General features: G+C 34.5%; 2 protein-coding genes and 1 pseudogene across 2 annotated transcripts in view; 1 reads left to right on the top strand and 2 right to left on the bottom strand.

Annotated features, from left to right (window-relative positions):
- Positions 1-183: 183 nt before the first annotated feature.
- Positions 184-15,024, bottom strand: RBM11 (RNA binding motif protein 11). Its single transcript, XM_003735371.6, has 5 exons — positions 14,857-15,024; positions 11,475-11,637; positions 8,918-8,990; positions 3,758-3,854; positions 184-1,541 (listed from the first exon to the last, which is right to left on the bottom strand). The coding sequence occupies exons 1-5, from the start codon at positions 14,950-14,952 to the stop codon at positions 1,254-1,256; spliced, it is 717 nt and encodes a 238-aa protein (XP_003735419.1). The 5' UTR covers positions 14,953-15,024; the 3' UTR covers positions 184-1,253.
- On the bottom strand, positions 9,559-11,461 carry LOC103789590 (1-acyl-sn-glycerol-3-phosphate acyltransferase delta pseudogene; annotated as a pseudogene).
- A 4,355-nt stretch (positions 15,025-19,379) lies between the features above and the next one.
- Positions 19,380-25,827, top strand: part of LIPI (lipase I) — a 68,301-nt gene continuing 61,853 nt past the window's right edge. Inside the window, exons 1-2 of the mRNA XM_078358557.1 lie at positions 19,380-19,713; positions 25,035-25,420. Coding sequence (XP_078214683.1) covers positions 19,581-19,713; positions 25,035-25,420 — 519 coding nt within the window. The 5' untranslated portion in view covers positions 19,380-19,580. The remainder of the gene's footprint in view (positions 19,714-25,034; positions 25,421-25,827) is intronic.

Raw genomic sequence — 25,827 nt, 5'->3', positions numbered from 1 at the left:
TGCCCTTGACATGTGGGAATAATGGAGATTATAAGTCAAGGTCAGATTTGTGTGTGGACAAGAGTCAAACCATATCAGCTACATAAAGCAAAATTTAGTTTTTCATGTTGACTAGATATAGACTAATATGTTTCAAATGTTACTGTATTATATATTTATAACCAATAGAAAATTCAGTTACTCTTTTTGTTAAAAACATATCTTTATTTTTTAAATAATAAATATTTATAAAGTGCTAGGCAACACAAAAAAGAAACATCCAAGCATGGCTTTTACTATTGAATTGGGTGGTTAATTCCCAATTGAGTTGCAAGACTCTTTCAATTAGCTTTAGTAAATATATAGTTTCATCACTCTAGTTTGTAATGAGTTATACAATAAACAAAATGCCCAAATAAACAATTACTTTTACATGTATTCTATTTTTCTTCTAAAATAAATGAACCAAAAATAGGAAACTTGATTTAGACAGTAAGAATTACATATCATACATTAATAAATTATTTCATTTACTTGCTCATTTTCAAGATTTAAATATGTGAATATATGATCTCAAACTTTGCTAGCAAGAGGTGGATAATACACACTGACATAGCCAACTGATTTTCATGACATATAATTAATAAGAGAGAAGAAGCAGGTATCTCTATAAATACACAAATATATTTAAAAAATGATCCAAAAGTTGGCTTCATGATAATTATCTTTCCTTATTGTATGTCCTCACTTTATAAAATAAACCTGAAGAAGAAACAACATATTTAGATACTAAAAGAAAGGGGTACTAATGCCTGTTTATTACATCCTCATTAGAAACAATATGCAACCCTTAAATATCTGCACTACTTTCTTTCAGGAAATCCACCATTCTACATAGAATCCCAGCCTATGTGTAGTTGAGTGTTGGTTATAGGTGATAATCAAAGGGAGCATGGTGCTTTATCAATGTGTTCAATAAGTGATTTTTGATTAGTAGTTTAGTGAAATTTCATCATTGGTACTAATAAAATGACAAAAGTATATACTGCCAATGGATCAAAAATATCATGACAAATACAAAATGAGTACATTAGATTATTTTTAAAAAGCTTTTGTCATTCAAGGCAAAAATTGAATAGCAAACGAGATAAGTCATATTACTATATATTTCAAAAGACAAGATAGCCACAAAATTGGTTATTTGATGGAATAAGATCTTATTTTTTTCAAAAGACAACTAAATCAGTGTAGGTAAGTTTCATTTGTAGGGAATACTAGTATCTTTTCTTCTTCTTAGACTTTCGGAACTTTTGGTTACATTCGTTACCTCTGTTGTTGTCTGTGCTACTATCACTATCACTTGTTTGCTTTTGTCTCTTTCGTTTATTCATCTGATAAAGGTCAGAATCACTTGGTTGTTGGTGAGTCCATTTATATGAGCTGGGTCCAGCCTCAAGATCTGCAACATGATTCAGTGAGGAAGATACAGATGCACTATTAGGAAGTGGAGCTGTCATCTCGTAGTAAGGAAGCTGCAGCACTGGATTATATGCATGCCACTGCTGTGAAAAAGAAGGACGTTCATCTACCAAAACTAATCCAAAAGGTTAAGGAAAAAAGTTAACAATTTATGTGTATTATACAAATAGCCATGAGTAAACTAAACTATGTTTCGGTATAAGAAGACAGTGAACTCTCATAGAAATGTAGGTGTTTCATTAAAGGGTCAATATAGTCAAGGATGTGCATAGCTCTACTAATCTACAGTGTAGATTAGTGTTATCTAACATAAATAGTTTTTGTTTCTGTTTTGAGATGGGGTCTCACTTCGTTGCCCAGGCTGGACTGCAGTGGCGTGATCTTGGCTCATTGCAAGCTCCACCTCCTGGGTTCAAACAATCCTCCTGTCTCAGCCCCCTGAGCAAATGGAACCACAGGTGCATGCCATGACACCCAGCTTGTTTTTGTATTTTTAGTAGAGACAGCATTTCACCCTACTGGTCAGGCTGGTCTTGAACTCCTGACCTCAGGTGATCCACGTGCCTCAGCCTCCTAAAGTGCTGAGATTACAGGCATGAGCCACCACACCCAGCCCATATGTAGTTTTAAATCTAGTAACTGGACTACAAAAGTAAAAAGAAACAGGCAAAAGTAAACAATGTATTTTATTTATCCCACTATAACACTGTAAAATGTTATAATTTTAACATGCAAATGATATAAAATTAATGAGATATTTTACTTTTTCTTCATATGAAGTCTTCGAAATATGGGGTATATTTTATAATTATGGCATATCTCAATCTGAATGCTAAATTTTTATTGAAAATACCTGATCTGAATTTAGATTATATCAAATTTAGAGTTGAAAAAATAGTCACATGCCCAAATTGTTTCAAATATACTTAAAAGTGTTCTGACAAGTGAATCAAGTATCGGTCATAAATTTTAATTTAAATGAATTGAAATTAAATAAAATTTTAAAATTCAGCTGCCTAGGTACATATGTAGCTAATTGTACATATTGCATAGCACAGTTATTTACTGTTTATATAGATAGGAGAGACGCTTCCTTTAAAAACACACAAGCTCTTAACTCAAATTTATATTTAAAGCAGATTAAAGATGAACAGAGATACCACGCACTTGTGTCTCTCTCCTACACCATCCCTACCAAAAGATAAAACATGCTGGGATGAAGACATTTATAGTTTCAGATGAGAACTGATTGTTTACTGTATTTTACCATCACTAAGAAAAGTTTTTTTTTTTTAAAGTTCAAGCATTATTTTCCAGGAAAAGTTTTTTCTGTTTAAAAATTGAAAATGGATATTTAAAAAATCTAAATCTCATGTATATGTTGGGTATTTGCAAAAATAACAGTCTGTGAATCAGAAGACCTGCGTTAGTCCTACACCCATCACTAACAAGCTGCAAAATCTTGGGCCTGCTGATTGACAACCTTGGACTTCAATTTCTTATTTATGAGGAATAGAAAAAAAATTAGGTTCCCTTTTAACAATGAAATGAAGTCCATACTTAAGATTTCTAACTCAAAACCAATTTTTGGTTGTCTCTAGAAATAATTTAGTTTACCCGACCAATTGAGAACCTTCATAATAGTTTCATCTTCAATGAAAAAGAGCAATTTACATTAAAAATCCATGTCCAAAAGCAATCTAAGTGAAATTATTCAATTCTGCAAAAAAATTTTTGAGATAGACTCTTGCTCTATTGGCCAGGCTGGAGTTGTAGTGGCAGATCTCAGTTCACTGCAACCTCTGCCTTATGTCTCAGCCTCCCGAGTAGCTGGGGTTGCAGGTGTGTACCACCATGCCCAGTTAATTTTTTCCATTTTTATGACAGACAGTGTTTCACTGCATCGGCCAGGCTGGTCTCAAACTCTTGTCCTCAATTGATCCTGCACTGGCCTCCCAAAGTGCTGCAATTACAGGTGTGAACCACCATGCCCAGCCACTGCAAATGTTTTTTAAAACAGTCATTTACATTAGAACTCTCTACTCAAATTTCACTTGGACTGCAGCATATCATCACTGCCATCCACCCCTTTTCTGTTGACATCCTGCCCATTTGCTAAGGCATTACAAGTGAAATTTAGGATGATGGCGTTAGGGCAGAAGACCACTAGAGGACAGTGCTGGGACATCTTGTGTTTTCATCCGAGTTTAAATTTGTGCACCATACGTTACAAATAGTCTTCATGTTCTTCATAGTTTGTATCATAGTATATACTTAATAAAATGCATATTAAACTTACCGTCTTCTGAAAGAGAAAATATTCTTGAGGTAAAGAAGTATTATTAATTGGGAAACACTGCATGGGGAAGGAAGATCTGCCCACCATTTCTTCATTCCTTTGAGGAGATAAAAGAAGAAACAATAAAATATTAAAATTTCTATGTACAAATGTTATTTTCTCTTAAGAAAAACATAAGCTCTTCATAATTACAAAGAGAGAGAAAGCAAGCTTCTCTGATGGCATTTAGTTAAAGAGTAATTAATTACCTTAAAAACATACACAAATATTCAGTTATTATTACTGATAATGTAGTGATATAGCAATAAATTAATTAATTACTAGATATTGAAGTCTTGATATTTAGAGTCAAATTTGGCTTTCTGATAGAAAACTGTTGGATAGCATTCGATTCATATAAAGACATTGAAAAGGGTCTTTATAGCTAGCTATTGAAAGGGTAAAGCAAGTTGTTAGTATTCACTAAGGGTATACTTCAATCTTTTCCAGATATAAAAAAAATTAAGAAGTTAGACATTTCCATCAAATTAAAAAAAAAGTTTTTATTTTACTTTAAGTTCTAGGATACATGTGCAGAACGTACAGGTTTGTTACACAGGTATATGTGTGCCATGGTGGTTTGCTGCACCTGTTGAGCTGTCCTCTATGTTTTCTCCCCTTACTCCAACTTATTTTTAAAAGATACCTTTACTGCTGAACTGTAAAACTTATGCTTTTTCCTAAACTAATTGCTGATGCTAACATGAACACATTTGTATGCATCCTCCACACATTAATTAATTAAATACCTAATTTAAAAACTGTACCATTTATACATTTATAAATGTAATATGTGCTTCTATGGAGAGGTTACAAATGCTAGCCAGCCTCTATAGCTACTCTTCAATAGTCTACATGTTAATTTTAATGCTAATACTATTAATTCTTAGGAGAGAGAGTGTACCATGAAGAAGGCTAAAATCAGCACAGGAAGGTGGAGACAAAGATGAGTCAAGAAGAATGACAGGAAGCAGTCAGATTGCTAGGCAGAACCCCATTTATAAGTGGTGAGAGCACTATTATAGAAATCAGCAGAAGCAGAATTTCCATTAAGAAAAGAATTAGGTGTCAGTTGTTATGGAAGAGTAAACTGGATATAGCACTGAGTCTTCTGAATTGCTGGTCACTTTCAATTATCAATTTATCAATTTTTGATAACTTTCAAAAAGAGCAGCTTCTATACAACAATGAGTTTGAGGAAAGAATGGGAAGAAAAGAATGTGAGGGAGGAAAGAGTTTTCAGTGACAGAAAGAGAAAAATATAACAACCGGTTAAGAAGACAGTGCTCAGGAAGTCCAGAAGGGATGTGGAGAAAGTGATGGCAAGGAGCAAGATGAAAGGTGGAATGCGGGGAAGATAGGACTCAGTAGCAGAAGTAGCAGAAGTGGTGAGATCAGCACCACCATGAAAACAGCTGCAGATTCTTTGAAACCACTATCTTTCTTCAGGGCATGTAAAGTTGTCTGCATAGTGGAACCACATGTAAATTGGGAACTGTGATGGGCTGACATGTCTCCCCAAAATTCAGCTGTTAAAGTCCTAAACCCTAGTATTCCAGAATGTTCCTGTATTTGGAAAAAGGGTCATTGCAGATACTGTAAGTTAAGATGAGGTCATACTAAAACAGGATGAGTCCCTAATCCAATATAAGTGGTATCTTGCTAAAAAGGGGAAATTTGGGCTGGGCGTGGTGGCTCAAGCCTATAATCCCAGCACTTTGGGAGGCTGAGGCGGGTGGATCACAAGATCAAGAGATCGAGACCATCTTGGTCAACATGATGAAACCCCGTCTCTACTAAAAATACAAAAATTAGCTGAGCATGGTGGTGCACACCTGTAGTCCCAGCTACTTGGGAGGCTGAGGCAGGAGAATTGCTTGAACCCAGGAGGCAGAGGTTGCGGTGAGCTGAGATCGTGCCACTACACTCCAGCCTGGGTAACAAGAGCGAAACTCCGTCTCAAAAAAAAGGGTGGGGGAGGGAATTTGAAGACAGACTGTTTTAGTCCATTTTCTGTTGTTAAAACACAACACCAGTTTGGTTGTAACAAACAGGTATTATAATAAACAGGTATTGTGTTTCCTACGAAGAAAAGAGATTTATTCTGGCTCATGGTTCTTCAGGCTGGAGAGTCCAAGATCAGGTGGCTAGATATGGTTAGCTTCTGGTGAGAGCCTCATACTATGTTACAAAATGGCAGAAGTCATCACAGGCAAGAGGAGCTCAGGAGAGATGGTCAAATTGGCTTTTACAACAGAACCTACTTGTGATAACAAACCCATTTCTTCAATAACCAATTAATCCAGTAATCCATAAATGAATTAAAATGTACATGAGGGCAGAGCCTTCATGACCCAATCACCTCCAAAAGGTCCCACATCTCAACACTGCTGCACTAGGGACCAAAATTTCAACACATGAACTTTTGAGAGACACATTCAAACTACAGCACAAATACCCACAGGAAGAACACCATGTGAAGATAAACGTGGGGATCTTGGTAATGCTTCTACAAGCTGAAAAATACCAAAGATTGACATCAAACCACCAGAAGCTAGAGGAGAGGCATAAAACAAATTATTTCTGATAGCTCTCATAAAGAAGCCATTCTGCTGACACCTTATCTTGGATGTCTAGCCTTCAGAACCATGAGATAATGAGTATCTATTGCTTAAGCACTCTGTTTGTGGTACTTTGGTACAGTAGCCCTAGCAAACTAATACAGGAAATATTCATTAAAAGTGGAAGGTACAAGAAACAAGAAGAATAAAAAACCACTTCCAAGGAAGACCAAAGACTAGACTGTTATATAAGCATCATTTTTCTCTGCAAATCGCTTTGGGGACATGATAACCCATTTTTATACTTTCTTTGTAATATCAGAAATACTAGAAGAATAAAGTACTATCAATGAAATGTCATAGCCAAAATATACACATAACTCAGGTTGTCTACTCCAGAATTTTTGATGACTTAGAGTCAGTGTATCAAACTTAACTAGAAAATACCAGAGTTTTACTGCTATATTCTAGTGCCCATCTACTCTTTTCTCTTCTATCTAAATCCTAGCAATAGCTTGTTCTTTCCTAACTCCTGAGGAAGAAGAGATATCTTTTCCCACTTGGTATCAGTAGAAAAAAAGGAGCTCTTAACATTATATACATGGCTCAATCCATGAGACTATATAGTGTTCCCCCCTCCAAGTAGTAAATCTCTCTTTATGCTAACATTTGCAGAATGTTGTATGCTAAGTATTTAAGTATGCTAAGTATTTAAGCACCTTGTGTTAATTATAAAATTCAATTCTCACAGTAACCTTTTGAAGTTTTATCCTCATTTTAGAGATGGGGTACAGAGTAGTGAAATAACATATCTAGTTCTTGTCTAAATTTACGTCTCGCCTCTGCTACTTTATTAACAGTGTTAATAAGTGGCAAAGCCGAGACGCAAATTCAGGCAATCTAATTTCACCACCTCCTTTCCTAACTTCTGATTTCACTGATGTCGAAATGCTGGGTTGAATGAAGGTGAGGATTACACTGTTTTATCTGGGGTGCAATACTGCTCCTAAAGATAAACCTGGGTATTTGACAGCCCAATGGGCCACTCCCCTATGCTCAGAGGCTTGATATAACTAAAAGGGATAGGAGGGTCAGCTATTGTTAGTTTACTTGAGAATATTCAGTTCTGCTACAGAAGACAAGAAAAAGAGAATTATGGATGACACTGATACTGTTAACATTTCTAGTGTTTATCATAGACTGTAAACAAGCTAGCAGAGTAATACTCCTCTCTCTATATATACATATATAGATAGATAGTATAGCAATATCTCTCTCTCTCTCTATATATATATATATATACACACACACACACACTCTCTCTCTCTGAATAGAGTATATCTATTGTTACCTTTTTCTCTGCAAATCGCTTTGGGGACATGATAACCCATTTTTATACTTTCTTTGTAATATCAGAAATACTAGAAGAATAAAGTACTATCAATGAAATGTCATAGCCAAAATATACACATAACTCAGGTTGTCTACTCCAGAATTTATGATGACTTATATCTATCTATATATACATCATTGAAACATGATATATCAGAACATAATATACCCTGACCTATTCTACCAGCCTGTAAGTTAAACTGACAGTACCAGAGAGCATGATAAAGCCAGACATTTAAAAAAAAAGAAGAAATGCAAAGAGAAGGCAAAGCAAAGCACTTTCTCTTTGCAAGAAAGCATTGTTTTGGTTATTCACATTTACAGCAAGAGAAATAAAAAAACTAACAAGTGATATATCAACAAGCCTGAACCACTTAGAGGAGGCTGCAGAACTACTGCAGCCAGCAGGGGAGGCTGATACAACAGAGAGAAACAAGACATGTGGATATTAGTGTAACCAGCAATCAGCTAGTTGGTCCTTCTGCCCACTTGGATCTTATCCTAAGTGTGGTAAGTTATCCAATATCTTTCTTCTTGCTTTTCACTGCTTTAAAAAATGGATTTAATAAAAGGCGTAATTTGAACATTTTTATCTGGTGTGGGAGCCTTCGAGTTTCATGACCTCTGGGATGACTTGCCAGATAGTGTACATGGAGGCTACCACTGCATCAGAAATCAGGCTATATCAAGTTCTAGAACAGTTTGAAAATTAACACAGAAAAGTTATTTCAAAAAGTAAAATAATTAATTGAATGGCTTAATGCCAGAAGGCTTAGTTTCAAAGCTAGCACTTTATTATCCTATGACCTTGTGAACTAGTTGACTTTTGCAACTCCAGTAACTCAAATACAAAATAAAAATAACAGTATCTCTATAATTCATGATGAAACCTTGTATGCTTAAATCATTTAACAGCTATGAAAAGCATGTGGGAAACTATAAAAAAACTACAAATATAAGTCTCTACCCCCTACTACTGAAAATATTAAGACTAAACTTTAAATGAAAATATTTTCTATCACTTTTAATGGCTCAGAACAAAAGGATTCCCTAATTTTATTCTATGCCTAAAAAGTAAAGTTTTACAATAGCCCAAAATATATTAAAACCCCTCTTAGTATAAGAACATATTTTCTTTACCTTTAATAAGAAACATTTTTATAATTACCTGTAGCTGTGTGAATTTATCTTAACACAGCTCTCAAAACCTTGGTTAGCTGGTTCAGAAGAGCGAGAACTCCCTTTCAAAGAAACACAGTTAGCAGGTTACTTCATGGTGCATTTTTTTTTTTGAGTTCTATTATTAAGCCATAAAATAACTCAAAATATTTTAAGACATAGTAGTGATTTAAAAATTCTATACTCAGATAAGATATATGCATATCTATCTGACATCTCAAATCATATTTACAGATTGTTTACAGTACTATAAATCAATGAATTAAAATCAAGCTTTGTGTAAAGCAATGACTATACATAAGAATTACATTGACATGGGACTTGTAAGATACACGATGGTTTGTTCTAGATACCTGTAAACTGAAAATGGCAAATAAACAAGTATTATTTGCCTCCAGTGTACAAGGCAGGAGTTCTCTAACCTGCATGGACAAAAGCCAATTTAACCTTATACATGATGTGCCAGAACATAATATACCCTGGTCTAGTCCACAGACATTAAAATCAATGGTGAAACCGCAATTATTGTTGCACCAACCTAATCCCAGACTAGGTATTAGGTTAACCAGAAAGTACTGGAGAACATGATGCAACCATGTATTTAAAAAAAGAAAGGAAGAAAAAAAGAATTGTGAAGAGGCACACTTTCCCTTTTCAATAAAGGGTTATTTTTGTTATTAGTATTTGTTTTTAGTACAGCAAGAGGAATTTAAAAACCAACAAGTGATACTGCTGACCAAGAACTGGAAGAAAGGGTAGAACACCAATAAGGCCCAAAACAGCCAGTTCACTAGGGTCCAGGGCCGCCTGGGGGGCACCATAGGCGTCTCCGGGAAGGTGCCCATCCTGTAGTACTCCTCCTGAAATGCATCCTTCTCCTGGTAGAGTTTGTGCAGCCAGGCCGAGCACTTGGCATCGTCTTCAGGGATGTCTTCCAGTGGAATCCTCCTAACATACAAATCTGCATGATATTTCTTTCCGTTTAGGACTCCCAGCAGTGTTGGATTTTCATTATTTCTGAAATTGAGTGTACAGTCATATACAGCTGAAACTACATTTCTCAAGCTCCTCACAGTGATGGCGAAGCCCTTGGTTCACGGCAACCGGTGGTGCTTGAGGCTAGGCAGCCCCTTGGCCCGGGCCACCTGCATGCTGATCTCGTGCTGCTTCTCTGTGAACCGTGTGCCCTCACAGTGGATCAGGAAAAAATATTTCTCGGGGTAGTCCCGGAGGTGCTGTAGGCTGGTGGCAACTGTCTTGCGATCCTGCTCCCACTTGCGCGTGCAGAAGACCATCTTGGTGAAGTACCACATCCAGCCGATGATCGGGACGTAGGCCAGCTCTTTCTTGGCCAGGACCTTGGACCCCCTAAGAGCCCAAAGCGTTGGGACAGGCTCCAGCCACAGAGAAAGTCAATTTCAAACTTGTGGTTGAGAATCACGATGGCATTTTCCTTCCCATACTTGGGGTAGGCTCGCGGGTCCATGAAGATGGTGCATTCCATGTCCGACCACCACTCCAGCAGCATCACCAGCTGGCTTGAGATGCAATAGGACAGTCTGCAGTTGATCTTCCTGAAGAGCTGCTTGTTAATTGGCCAAAGGAGAGTGAAGAGCTGCATGGTGTTGATGATCAGCCCCGAGGCGATGAAGACGTAGCAGAAGACCAGGTGGCACAGGAACTGAGACTTCAGCAGTCCCATGAGGTCCATGATGTGTGGACGCTTTTATTCAAAAACAAATACCCACAGCAAAAGACTTCCAGAAGGAAGAAAGATCCAGGGCTCAGGAAGGTGTCTCCTTCCTGGCAGCCCACGGCACATGAACTTAGAAGCCTGAATCACTTAAAGGAGGCTGCTTACATATTGCAAGAATTACCATATAGCCTCTATTAGTCTCCTGAAACAAGAAAGGGCTAGAGTAATGGTATAGGGTTCTCTGGGAAGCTAATCATGAATGATTTGTTCCTGACACGTGTGCAGGAGAAGGTGTTGAGGCCATTCATGTCAGGAGGCTTTTTCCACCATTAGTAAGGGTAACTCTACAGTTGCCTTTGGCCATTTTGCTCTTACAAGGGCTTAACATCCTGGGCAACGTGTATAGAAAGGTTTCCCCAGAAGGACAAATGTCCCCTGTCTATCTTCCAAAGAGCACGTATTAGCAGTGACAAGATTAGTAAATACTCTTGCTATACATTAGCAGTGACAAGATTAGTAAATACTCTTGCTATATAAATGCTACAGTTGTGTGACCCCAGTTTATTTAATTTGCTAAATTTATAAGGGCCTTAGCAACCATCATAGCCACTTGCTGACTGATATTAAAATGATAATCTTACATTTTATTTTTAGAAAAGATGCTATAGGTTTGGCAAGACTAACCTTATAACATTATGAATTAGACATGTGTTCTGAGAAAATATAACAATTACCAGAGAGATATTTTTTCTTTTTTGATCTTACACTATATAGGAAACAAAATGCTTACACCTCTAAGAATAGTACCAACCACAAAACAGTTTGAAGATTAATCAGTGACAGGACCTACCAAATCGATACTGCACATTAATTGGTCTTCCATATAAACGAATTCCATTTAGCAAAGCTATGGCATAAGACACCGATTCTGGATGCTTAAAGCACACAAATCCAAAAGACTTCGGCTTTCCTTCTCTGTCTTTGCATATAGTCACTTTGGTTAGTGGCCCCGCCTATAAAAAACTTAAAAATTAGTTTCTCAAAAATCCAAAGATTTTTTTTAATACTCAAACAAATTCAGCTTTAGACAAAAGAAATGTGTTAGCAATATTTTTATGCATCTCTGCTAATAATGCATCTTTCTAATAATAAACATTACACTTCCTCACACTTTCTTTGTATTTTCTGGTTCACTGGGGAAACATATATGGTGTTAAGAATAGAAAATTCTAGGTACTAGTTTCGAACTGTAAAAGAAATAGTAGACTATTCTTCTGTTAGGCTTAAGAAACCAACTTAGAAAACACATACATCTAAGATTAAAATACTACTTCCTCTCCATACATACATGCAGGACTGAATTACAAAATTAACTGAAATGAGAAACTCAATATTGGTTCAGTTTACCTCAAAAAAGCTGGCAATGTTATATAATAGTTTAAATGTTCTGTCATGAAGATTAAACATCTTTACAAGAAGAAATAAATATATCATGCATTTTGATTTGGAAACTCCATTTGGCAAATTTCCAAAGGAAAAATGTTTAAATACATTTAAGACTTTTAAATAGATTGCATCATTTATAAGTTTGAGAATTTAGAGAGGCTCTAAGTCTAACTGGAGATATTATTCCATGGTACATTATTAAAATGGAATAAAATATAAATTATAAATATTCAGATTATATTGACAGAAAAACCTGTAATATGCAATGAAGATTTAAAAATGCAGAGCCAAATATCATAGAAAAGTGTTAATTACAACTAACAAAAAAATCGTAGCCATAGTAATGATTACAGGAGGCACTTACAAACACAAACAACTGATTTAATGTCGAATGGTTCAGACTTTAATAATTGATGATTTTTCTCTGTAGAGTTGCATAAATACAAAAACTGCTTTTACTCTAAATAAAAATATTCACAATCATCTTTAAAATAATTCTCTGTGCTAAGATTTAGTCTTTTTCTTTCATTCTCTGTGCTCTTCCAGGGACTAGCTTCCCTTCCCTTCTGGCTTCAAGGACCACCTCATCAGCAAATCTACTTTTTCTACCATGTCTCTTTCATGGAGACCTCTATGTTCTTGTACTTCAAACTCAACGTATTTGAAACTGAATTCATTACATTTTCTTCTCTATATCTCAGTATTAAAAGTATAATGATGATAGCCTTCATCAATGTGACTGATTTTTGATGATAACATCATCAAATAACTGACTTTCTCACTTCCGAGTATAATCAGAAATTTGAAAGAACATAGTAAAAGGATAAATATACAATAATATAAATAAAACCAATAAAATTGGTGATTTTTATACTGATATTAAATACATGTAATCACTATGGGACAGAATATGATTACATGATTTGAATTTTGACATAAATTTAGATAATCCAAAGCATTTTTAAAGATAAAATTCAACATGAAGACTTACATGTAGCAACAATCACATCATCTTATAGTATTTTTTAAACCACAATGAAATACATAGTATGACAGTTGTCAAGTTTTACTGGGTGTTGAAGTCTAAAGTGGAAAAGAAACTCCACTTCAACAATTCCTTTCAGTATTTAGACAAAAATAAGAACTTATGCTTCTTACCTGATCTATTAAATAAAATTTACAATTTGCTTAAGTGGAGGAAGGAAATTATAAAAAATGAGAAGATAAAATATATAATCTGGTGGATCCACACAACTGATACTGATGGAGTCCTGATTGACTAAACATGTGTTTGTATTGGATAATGCAATCCCACCCTAGTCTTCCTCGCTCCTTTTTTTGGAGGCTCAAAGTCAAAGAAGTCTTCTGGAAAAAAATAGTTTCAAATGATACGAGATGAAAAAACAGACATGGATCAGAGGTGATAAAAAGGGGGCAAGTTTAAAAAGATGATGAATTAAAAGAATGAACATAAGTCTTAAAATCAACAATATTTTTCAAATAATAAAAAAGTTTTATGTTCAGGAAAGGAGACTATTCCTGGAGAGAACCCTCTCTACCAAACTGTGTGTATCTATAACTTAAAGAGGGTTTCTTTAGTTAAGTTTAGAGACAAAAGTAAGTCCTTTCACAACCAAATAAAGAACCCCTTTCACCCATTCAATCCGAAAATTTAGTTCTGCAATTGTCTTTCTCGGAACTTTCCCTTATTCTGATAGGAGGAAGTAACTGTAGATTTCTCTTGATGTTATTATGAATACTAACAGCACTATCATTAGCAGTAGTAGTGGAGGCAAAGAGTAAGTGTTGACTCAGGTCTAGCCGTTTTACCTTTAGGTCGTATATTCCGACAGAAACATTATATTGTAGATACTATTACCCTCTTGACATATAAAGAAACTGAGGCATTGAAGTATTCATTGACAGGCTCAGAGTCACACTGCTGACCTCAGAGCTCACACTGGGAACCACTTTTCTATGTCCCCTTCTTCGTAGATTATCCTAAACATTGTAATTTTAAGTTCTTCCTTTTAGGAAGATGAAAGGGTCTCTTCAATTTGTATTCCCAGAATCTTCCTGTTTGCCCTGGAATTCAGGATCATTACACGGTTAGGGGAATGGCTGAATGAGGTTATCTCTTTGGCAAGTGAGACCTAGCTGTATAGGACAACACGATACGTAAGTGTGTTTACAGGACACAACAGGCTTAATCCTAGAGGTACCAGGTCTCAAAGTTTCCGAAGGTCTTCCTGGTATGAATTAAAGGGCCTTGGTCAGGGAATCAACTGGTCACAGTCACGGTAAGTTGGCTGCCGAATCATCTCAAATCTCACTTACGATGCTGGAATAAAAATACTCTCCGCATAAGAGGCTTGAAGTAAGGAGCAAGGTGTAAAAGGAAACATTATAAAAGCGACCCCTCTCCTGCTGGATGTTAGACGTGCTTATCTCCTCACGGAGTACAGTGACCGGGCTGTTTTCGATTCTGCCCGAGAACACCCGAGGCCCAGGCAGCCTCTGGGAAGCCCTTACTCAGAAACGCAGTGCGGGGGAACCCGATCCCTGCCCACCCCCAGGACTCTGAAGCAGAGATGGGGACGTGGGATCCCTCCATCACTACACGCCCCAGCCGCTCACCTGGAAACGGGTGCGCCAAGGCGAAACCAAATTAAAAGCCCTGCTCAGGATGGGGCGGAAGGGGGCGGTGCCCTGGGTGGCCCAGGTGAGCGCTGTGCTTCCGCCCGACGCGCTCCGCCCCTCCGCCGCCCCTTCCCAAAGGACGGTACCTGAAGGAACAGCTCGTACAGAATCTCTTCCCGAACTCGGGCCTCTAAATTCCCCACAAACACGGTCCTGTTGGCCTCCTCCTGAGCAGGGAACATCCTCCGGTCTTGGAAGTAAGATGAAGTAGGAGCCGAGACACCGCCCCTTCTTCTTTACGGCGCCGCCCGGATGAGGGGGCGGGTCCGGCGCCGGGAGCGGGGCGATGTTTCAGGGCCACGCCTCCAGCGCCCGTGGGGAACCGCCCACCGCACCGCCCCCTTGCCGAGGGTAGGGCTGGGTGGTGGGAAAATAGGTGAGAGTAAGAAAGATGACTGCAGAAAGGGCTTTACTAACCTTTAGCTCGTGTGGTGGCTTCCTTTTATTCTGGCACATTAATTGATTTGGATTTGTTCAATCAACATTTTAAATAAAATGACTGTAGAGATGTAGTAACTTCATTGCTCCCAGGCTAATGTGAGGAGATTCATTTCTTTGTGTCTGAAGAATAAATGAACAAATCATTAAGATATTTATTCGTAAATAACTTTTGAAAGAATCGATGCTTGGATGGATGCGGATACAACAGAATACTAGAATTAAAGTTTATTTTCTTAGAAAGTGCTCCCTGGATGAGTTTTTGAAACTGGCCCCAGAGGTTTTACGTGGACTCCAAAAGGAACTTGAACTTGGGAAAGCCAATACAAAGGGATATACTGGTGAGAACAGAGCAAGATTTGTATCTAAGCGAGAATTTTTAAGAATGGCAGCTGGGGGTTTGTGGCAGGATCAAATGGCTGTACTTGGTTTCAGGGCTATACTTTGTATATGGTATACTATGTTAAAGGCTTAGTGCTTTCTTGGGGATAATTTTTGTTTTTAATAAAAATCTTAAAAACAATAAAGTTACAAGAAAGGAGAAAGAAAAGTTAGAATCTCAGTAATTTTATAAATTAACTGTCAATTGTTAACTTAGCTTCCTTTCTGAAACTAGCATATGTCTACATAGGACCTTGAGATCATCTCATGAATATAATATAGGTAATCAGAGCATTATTTGGCCTTTAGTTTGGCATCATGATGAAATTTCATTTTGAATTGAAGAGGTGTGCTTTTATCTGGGTGATGGACCAAACAAAAATAAATAATCTTTTCTAATAAGAAGGTACACAATTTAGGAAGTCCTAATTTCTAATTGAACTCTGACATTACACAGTTTTATGACTTTGAACAAGCAATTTCTCTTTGGAATTCGAATTCTGTTTCTTAGGGAATGGATCAGACTAAATATAGTTACTTTAATAGATACTTTCTAAATGCTCAATTCTTGGAAAACAAGTATAAAACTCTGACCTCCTAAAACTTATATTATGGGAGAGACAGCTTTTCCATCCTCACAAATACAATATAAAGTAGTCACCTTCAATAACTACTGAATACTAAAGGTATCAGTAGTTACCTTCAACTGATATATCATGAAGGTATACATCATGTCTCCATTTTGTTTTATTTTTCTTTCCTTTATCATCAGTATAGTTGTGGTATAGTAGGAGGGAGTTAAGAAAACACATTGTAGGCGAATAAATATAAGTTGATCAAATGAATGAATACTTGCAAGACTCTGTTATGTGTAAACCTCTTGATATATTTGTAGTCATTTACTTCATAAATAATATCAAACCAACATATTTCCTCCTTAAATTCCCCTCAGACACTACTTATATGGAAGCTGTATATTCTGGTTTCACTTTAAACTGTTGCATGTATATGAGTGTATATGCTATAAACCTTTAACTACACTTGTAATTAATGTTCATATTATATTGTTGTATTGAAATTTGCATCCTTGTCTACAAATGTGCATAATTTTGGTGTTATAATATCCTCTTTTGGCTGTACATGAGTTTATAGTGCTTATAATTATAACGTACTTAGTCAATATTATAAACTCTGAAAGTCAGCCCCTGTAGTTAGCAATATTTTCAGAATTTGATCTCAATATATCATTTATCTAATGTAAGCATACTCTGTTTCTTAACTGATATTGAATGCAGGCATGGTAATAAATCTAGTGGGTTAAAAATAATTCACTTCAAACTTTCAGCATTTACTGGACTGTTACTCATATGCAAGTTTTAGTGGGTTAAATACATGTAGCATTCTATAAAGAATTAGCCTTTCTTCATATCAGGATATCTGATGTCCCTAGCTGAATGAACGTATAATAAATGAACCTAGGACAATCTCTGGCACACCTGTGGGTGTATAATAAATAGTTGTTGAAATAATAAAGATTGAATAAATAAATATCTTAATACTTTTTTTCCCCAACAACAAAATCTGTGCCTGGAAATCAATAGGTGCTTAGTAAAAGTTCCAAAATGAATGAACAACTGAATGAATGAATGAGTGAATGGGGGAACTTGGCTAATTACTGTTAAGGGATTTTAATGGATGCTGTTTTAAATTGAACTCACTTTGGTCTTCACTTTTTTTAACCCCCATTTTGTCTTTATTCTGATTTTTTTCCTATCCACATTTTTGTCAAGTAATATGGTTTTTTAATCATTTTACATGTTCACTGTAAATATTGTAAATAAATATGTTTAAAATTTAAGGAAGTAAGAGAGTAAAAATTACAAATTTATCACGCAGAGATAACTATTTTAGAGGAAATCCTTCCAGACTTCGAATTATGCACATATATATATACATATATATTTCACACTTTAGGAAAATAAAGCATGCTACATAATACTGTTTTTCAGCTTTCCCTCTGCCCTCTAAAACTGTAACGAAGACCTTTTACATCAATAAATACTGATCTATCTATATCATTAATTGTAATCCACAGTAGGTACCTAGTTAGACTAATCTCTCATTGTTAGATTTTATATTGCTTTCGTTTTTGACTATCACTGGAATGCTGAGATGAACATCTTTGCTCATATATTTGTGCACATGTGGGCTACTTGCCACATATAAGGACCTTGGATGTGTGTGTAGAAAAATGTTTTGGATTTCTGTAGGAAATATGTTTGATGCTTAATTGCTCAGTCAAAAGGTAAGATTGTTAAACATTTTTACACATTGACAAATTAATAAAAAGTTTTCACAAAATATATTGTGATAAACAATGATTTTCCATTGCAATAAACATTAATTATCTACCTATTATAATTACTTCTTAAGTGCTTGAAGAACACCTGATGCATAGGGCTCAATAAATTGTAAATCTTCTTCATCATTATCTTCATCACATCATCATACTGAACATCGCCTTTGAGTTACTATTTACATTGTAAGTATGTATGTAAGCTACTCACAATTATTTTTTATATCCAAGGAGGACTAAAGTGCTTAAATAGATTATGTCTTACTAAATTACTGGCATTTTATTACTTTGTCATCCTCCAATATTTTGCTATTTAATGCAATAAACATTAATAACCTCATCTTTCTCATATTGGCAGTATGTAAAATACATGAAGAACCATAGTTTTAAATTTGGAAACTGTATTGTACTATCTGATATGCCAGTGTTTTTCAGTATGAACTCTACAGAATTGTAAAGATGAAAGTAAATGTCCAAAAGTCATATTGTAATGCTGCATTGAAAGCACAAAGAAAAAAGGAAATTATAAGTGAAGGAGGAAAGATTTGTATTTTAATTTATTAAGTATAACTTGCTAGGAAAAAATTGTTTTAAGATCATCTTTCTTCTCACATTCTGAAATGATATGGTTTATTTATGTCTTTGTTAGAGAGGTATAGTTCTTACAGTTGAGTGCTGTGGAAAGACCTAAATTATTTTTTGGTCTCCAAACAGATTGTAGTGGTGGCATTGTTTTAAAAATGGAAGTCTCACATAAAACACCCAGAGATCAAATAGGTCAAAATAATGATGGAATTTCCTCAGAAGTTAAATGTTCATGATTTTTTTAAAACTAACACCCCATTTTGTTTGTGGACCTTCTCAAATACTTTCCAAAACCTCAGATTAGTTTCTGTAGGTTTATGACACATATTAAACACTTCTGTTCTTACTGTATTTTTGGAGCTTTACAGAGACTTGAATTTTTTAAAAACAAATTTAATTTTTAACCTTATAATTCATGAGAGTTGTTCTAACTCTCAATTTTTCTTGCTTACTAAAGTCCATGGCTGGTAGGAAAAGAAGATAATTAAGTAAACATGTAAAAAGAAAAAGCATGCTAATTTTAAAATGGTTGTCATAATTAAAGACAATTTAAAAAATTCACCTTTTAGCCTCAAGAGATAAGGTGAAATTTTGAATTTTAAAATAGCTTCTGCTTTGGGGATGTAAAATAACATAAATATGAAAAGCTTGTATTTTATACTTGACAGAGCTTGATGGATGTAATTTCATTATTGATTTATGTATATAAAGACATCTCAGTTTGTAATCAAGATGAATATAAACCACAACTTTTTCTGACACTTTCCACTTCCAGCATTTTCTAACATCACATTTACATATTTTCCCGGACCACTTCTGAAATCCTGAGGTTAAAAAGGAATACAGAAAGATGTAATTAGATTTATCATTCCCTTAAATTCAACTTGTGTAGCTGAAGCTTTGTTTGTGACTTATTACAGAGCCTGTGACTTAAAAATCCTTCCCACAACCACAAGCTAAAATGAGAGAAAACAAACTACCTCACCTTTTTCAAACAAGAGGGAGGAGCAAAAATCAGTGAACTTTTACAGTAGAACCTGGCAGCCTGTGATGATCCTGCCAAAGGCAAACTTCAATGAGTCACAGAATTTCCTTTCTGGTGAATTGAGTGCCGCTTTTGCTTTTCTCAGATTCCAAATGAGAGTATACATTTTTCTTTGTTTGATGTGCTGCGTAAGATCTGGTAAGATACTTATTAACAATGTGATTATCTTTAAAAATTGCATATACAATGGTGTAGTCTGTATTCCCGTATAAAAATATTATGACATAATAGAATAAAAAGATGCTATGACTATTGGTACTAATTATAACAAACATTACTATGAAGAAAACTTCTGTGTGTGTATGTGTGTGTGTGCATGTGTTTAATAAGTTGACGTTTTGCATTTTATTTACTTGCCAGTTAATTAGTAACTAGGAAAGCTTTTTTTTTTAAAAAAGATATAAATAGAGAATAAGCAGAAACACTCAAGAGAAAGAATAATTCAGTAACAGAAATTATTTTGGTATTTGAAATTACACTTTAAATAGCTTGTTTCAATTTTATTTAACTAGCTCCACTTTTGAAGACAATTCTTACTTGGGTAAATTATCAATGGCAAAACAAACAAAATAATCATATACTACAACTTTTGCTCTCATTTAGTATAACAAAAAACAAAGCTGGTTTATGGTAGTAAGATAGAACTTTTTTCTCCTGTTCTATCGGTGTATGGTGATAAAGTTTATCAATATTAATAGTATCATTTTCTGCTTTATGATAAAGTAGAATTACTTGTTTGACTTGGTAAGTAGAACAATTTGTTCTACTTTATGGTAATAACAGTTGCAAATTTAAAATTCAAGATGAATAGTTTTCCATAGGGGTTTTATGAAAGCAGGTAATTTCCTTTATGTTTTAAACTTACTTGAAATTTGTTAATGCATGTTCAAATAACTTTAAAATTAACTAGAAATTAAAATTATTGTGTTTTCAATTGGCTATTTGAGATAATCATAAATTCTGGAAATGTTTGAATTTTATATTTAAATATACAATCTCGATACTGATATGCAGTTTATAATTCATATTATTACTCCGAAGTTTCTTGATAGGGATTTTATGTTATTATAAGGTATAATAGTGGCATCTTAAGTTGAAAATCAAAGAAATTTGAAGTCTAAGCCCCTAATTATCATTTTGGATGCAGTTATAATTATTTAAATATCATCATTTATATTGAAAATGTATTTGGCAGACTTTCTGATATTATTGTTTTGATTAGTATTTACTTAGTCAGTTGCCTAAATTTTCAATTGGAAAAATTGAAGCATAATTGCTTTGTATGTTTCTCTCTGCAGGGAGAGTTTAATTCTTGTATATGATGATTAAAATAAAATAGTATAACTTTTAGATATTAACAAAAGTTAATAGTAGAAGTAGCAAATATGTGATTTAAAAATTGTACTGATCCTCAAAATCATTTTTAACCCATGTAGACCCTTTATGCTTTCTTTCATTTTCCTTGAATCTCTGCTTCATTAAAAATTTTGTTGGATTTCAGTAGTTTATTTCATATAAGTTTGTTTTATTTATTATACATGCTCCTTTATTCTCCACTGGTGATTCTGATATATACCTCCAGGAGGGGCATGTTTCATACTTGTCAACGTGAAAATCATTGATTACATCTGCCTTTGATTACAAATGACCTACAGAAAGTAGATTAGTCAGGTGTTTTTAAAAATTATAAGTAGAATAAAATGGGAGAGGAGCAATAGCAAAAAACTTTATACAAATATGCAGCACATCTATGTATCTATATATTCAAATTATATGCATATATGCATATTTATTCTTAGTACAGTTGCCAACTTATAGTAACTATTTAAACTGAAATTTTTGTTGTTGCTATTATTATATTGCAAGGGTCATGAATTTTTTTTTTAATTTAGACAGGGTCTCATTCTGTCACCCAGACTGGAGTACAGTGGGGAGATCACGGCTCACTGCAGTCTCGACCTCTTAGGTTCAAGCAATCCTCTGGCTTCAGCGTCCAGGGTAGCTGGGACTACAGGCACACACCACTATGCCCAGCTAATTTTGTAATTTTTGGAGAGACAGCATTTCATCATGTTACCCAGGCTGGTCTCCAACTCTTGGGTTCAAGTGATCCACCCATCTCAGCCTCTCAAAGTGTTGGGATTACAGACGTGAGCCACTGAGCCAGCCAGGAAATAATTTTGTAAACTACCAGATAGTAAATATTTTAGGTTTTGTGGACTATACAGTCTTTTTTGCATCTACTAAGCTTTGTCACCAAAGCAAGAAAGCAGCAGTAGATAATACATAAACAAGTGAGTGTGCACGTGTACTAACACAACTTTATTTATGGACACTAACATTTGAATTTGTTATAACTTTCACATCACCAAATATTATAATTTTGATTTTTCCCAACCATTTAAATATGTAAAAAACATTCTTAGCTTGTCAACCAGACTGGGCCGCAAGACATAGTTTCCCACTCCTGTGTGCCTTGGAAGAGATGCTAAAGATAGATTAATTCAGGTTTCTGATTTCACAGTTGAGGAAAGTGAAATACAGAATAAAATGGACTTATTTTTGTAAAGTTATTTTGTAGTACGTGATATAGGACATCTAGGAATCATGTTAAAATGTGAATTTTTATCCATAGGGTAGAGTGAAGCCCAAGATTAGCAATTCTATTACGCTCTCAGGTGATGCCTATAGGTACACAGACCACATTGGAGTAATAAGAGGGTAGGAAGTTATGGAGCCTTAGAAGCCTGTTTGTAGGGCTGTAATCTTTCTAGAACACATGGGATTCTGAGTTGACTGCCTCAACAAAATAATTATTTTTCTCTAAATTGTATCAGTATTTTTCTGATATGATCCACGATTAATTTCCCTTGACTTACTAAAATCAGATGCCCTCAAAGGATTTCCATTTATTGTACCCAAATCTCTTTAAACAAGGGTCACATGAAAGAACATGAAATTTGGAATTAAAAGATCCAGATTCATGTCCTGGTGGCATGTTATCTTGTGCTAAGTCACTTATCCTCTATGAACCTTGTTTCCTCATTTCTGAATGCAGTTAATAGCTGTAATTCTATGTTGCTCCATTGCGAAGCTCAAAGAAGTTAACATAAATGTGGATTTGGTCACATATAAAGCAATAAAAACTAGATTAGAATAATCCACTCTGTTTTCTTCCATGTTCATTTTCTCTTTAATTCTTTCAGATAATTTCCAGATGTAAGGCTTCTCCATGTGTGGTTCATGAACTAATGTATCAGAATCCCCAAGGTTACCCCATTAAAGATGCAGATATAGCTACAAAATCAGAATCTCTGGGGATGGCCAAGGAAACTACATTCTGAAAATTCATACATTCCCAGTCATTTTTTTACATCTATTTTAAAAACCATGTTTGGGAATTCCTGGTTTAAAGACTTGTTAGATATATACTTTATTTTGCTTGTGTAGTCAGATTCATTTTCAACAGCTTTTCAACCATTTGCATAAATGAGTTACTGACTGAATATCTTGGTTTTTTATTAAAAAATAATTGACATAATTGTGCATATTATTTCTATACATAGTAATGTGTTGATATATATAATAGATAGTGATCAGATCAGTGTAATTAGCATATGGATATCTCAAACAGTTATTTCTTTGTACTGGGAACACTCAATATCCTCCTTCTAGCCATTTGAAACTGTATATTATTGTTAACTATAGTAATTCTACGGTGATGTAGAATATATCAAGTTATTCTATGGTGATGTAGAAAATGTATTAGGAATATTTTCTCTTAATGGTCTCCAGCTCAGGTTTTTGACATATAATTTTTCTTGCATTCTAATGAGAAAGATTTCTATATCTGTTAACAGATATCTTTGCTGATCATATTGGGTGATGACTTCTGTCTCCTATATTTATCACCAGGATCCTACTGGTTTATTCCTCATTACTCATTCTAGGGCCAGGTAAAATTGATCTTACCTGGAGTAGACCAGCACTTTGGATGTATTGATTGGTATTGATATATATTAAATTCTTATCAATATTCCAGGTGGTGGGAAGGTGCATGTAGAGATTTCCCACACGATTTGCACAGGGTAGCATGCATTCATGTTGTATTGTGTTTCAATATATTTCTCTTCTACACTTCCTCATTCTCTGATATTTATAACAAATGAAATAACTTTTCCAAGTATCTTTCAGCTGTTAACGTAGGAATGGAATGCAAGTCTTGCTTCTCCTTCATTGCCTTCCTTCTTTTTCTTCATCTAGACAATTGTGACAATATTCTGTATATACTTGAAAACTAGGATTATTGTAAGAAATAGATATTATCTCAATATTAAAACAGTATTTGTTAACTCTGTTTTTGCTATGTTTTTCTTGGGATAGATTCTTTAAAGTGGAATTACTGGCATAAAGTGTACTAATGCTTTTGTAATTTTTGGTATGGATTGAAAAATTATTTCCTAAGTATTCTTGTGAAATTAAAGTGCTAGAAACAGTATGAACATACACTATCACCTGGGGTGGGGGAACACTTTGGGGATTATTTGCTTATTGTGAAAAAATTAGAATCACAAAAATCTGTGAAAAAGAAAATAAAAGGCAACCATCATTTCATTGTCTAGGAATGACTATTGCTATTAATCTGGTTTAGTTATTTTATTTTCTACCCTAGTTCTTTCTTGTGCAGATAGATAATCATGTAGAACAATGTATAAATAAATAGTTAATAGTGACAATGCACGCATGGATGAAAATACTATAAGAATGAGATTTAAGATGTTTTACCTTTTCGTCCCATTCTACATAACCCAGAGATTAATGTCTTTACAATTTAAAACAAATGGTTTGTAAGTCCTAGAAAGAAAATTAAGAAAAAGATTTGTTAAGTTTATATGTAGTATAAACACATACACATGCAAAATTTCAAAAGAATGTTGTATCAACTTACGATCTCAACATTCATGTAATATAAATATTTATTATTATTTTTTTAAAGTAGTTTAAATGTTATAGGGAAAATATTACTTGATTGTTTTGATTTGTATTGATAACTAGTCAGGTTAAATATTTTTTTTCTAATGCTTATCATATAGGGACTATTTTGTAAAACTTTTGTTAAAGTTTGTAATTAACTTATCTACTTTGATTAGTGCCCATTGCACTTTCTTTATTAACAGCATTATTGCTTTCACTCACACCCATTACTATTATATTTTGTACAGATGAAAAAGTCTTCTTAATATTGGAACAAATCACGTTTCTATTTTCCATTGTAATTATGTTATCTTTGGTTCAGAAAATCTTTTTACATAATTAATGCACTACTTTATTGTAGTTGCTCAGTAAATTATGTTGAAGGACTAATGAAATGAAATCCTTTCTACCCTCCACTTTCAATTCTGTTATTTGGAATAAATACTATCCCAGTATTCAGCTTGACTGACATTTTCTTATTTCAGAGAATAAAAGACCATGCCTTGAATTCTCTCAGCTAAGTGTAAAGGATTCCTTCAGAGATTTATTTATTCCGAGAATAGAGACAATTCTGATGATGTATACAAGGAACAACCTAAATTGTGCTGAGCCACTGTTTGAACACAATAACTCACTTAATGTTAATTTCGACACAAAAAAGAAAACAGTCTGGCTTATTCATGGATATAGACCAGTGGGCTCCATCCCATCATGGCTTCAGAACTTCCTAAGGATTTTGCTGAATGAAGAAGATATGAATGTAATTGTAGTAGACTGGAACCGGGGTGCTACAACTTTTATTTATAGTAGAGCAGTTAAAAACACCAGAAAAGTTGCTGTAAGTTTGAGTGGGTACATTAAAAATCTTTTGGTAAGTCTGGGAATTTAATGTATTATACATATTATATAATATATAGTGTGTTATATTTAATACCACAAGGTTATGATAAATACTTTTCTCCATAAGCATTAACAATTACTGGTTTGATATACTAATGTATGTAGCCATCTTTTCTTTGTCAGGCTCAGTGAATAATTCTATAACTAGACATATGCTATCTTATTTTTTAAAAATTATATTAAATTTTAGTAAATATTATGCTATATTTCAAAATCTTCTGAGATTTATTTTAACTCTACCTATACCAACTTCAGAATAAAATGGTGATTCTATGTGGGCAGGGAATATAAACTTTCTGATTATTACCTTTTTTAGTTATCTTTAAAAATCTATGGCCAAAACATTTGTAGATAATCAAGTGTGAATTAGTAAAAGTA

The sequence above is a fragment of the Callithrix jacchus genome, chromosome 21 (assembly GCF_049354715.1).
Source record: "Callithrix jacchus isolate 240 chromosome 21, calJac240_pri, whole genome shotgun sequence".
In the NCBI taxonomy this organism is placed as follows: Eukaryota; Metazoa; Chordata; class Mammalia; order Primates; family Cebidae; genus Callithrix; species Callithrix jacchus.
The sequence above is the reverse complement of the archived record's forward strand: the minus strand, read 5'-3'. Positions and strand labels throughout refer to the sequence as shown.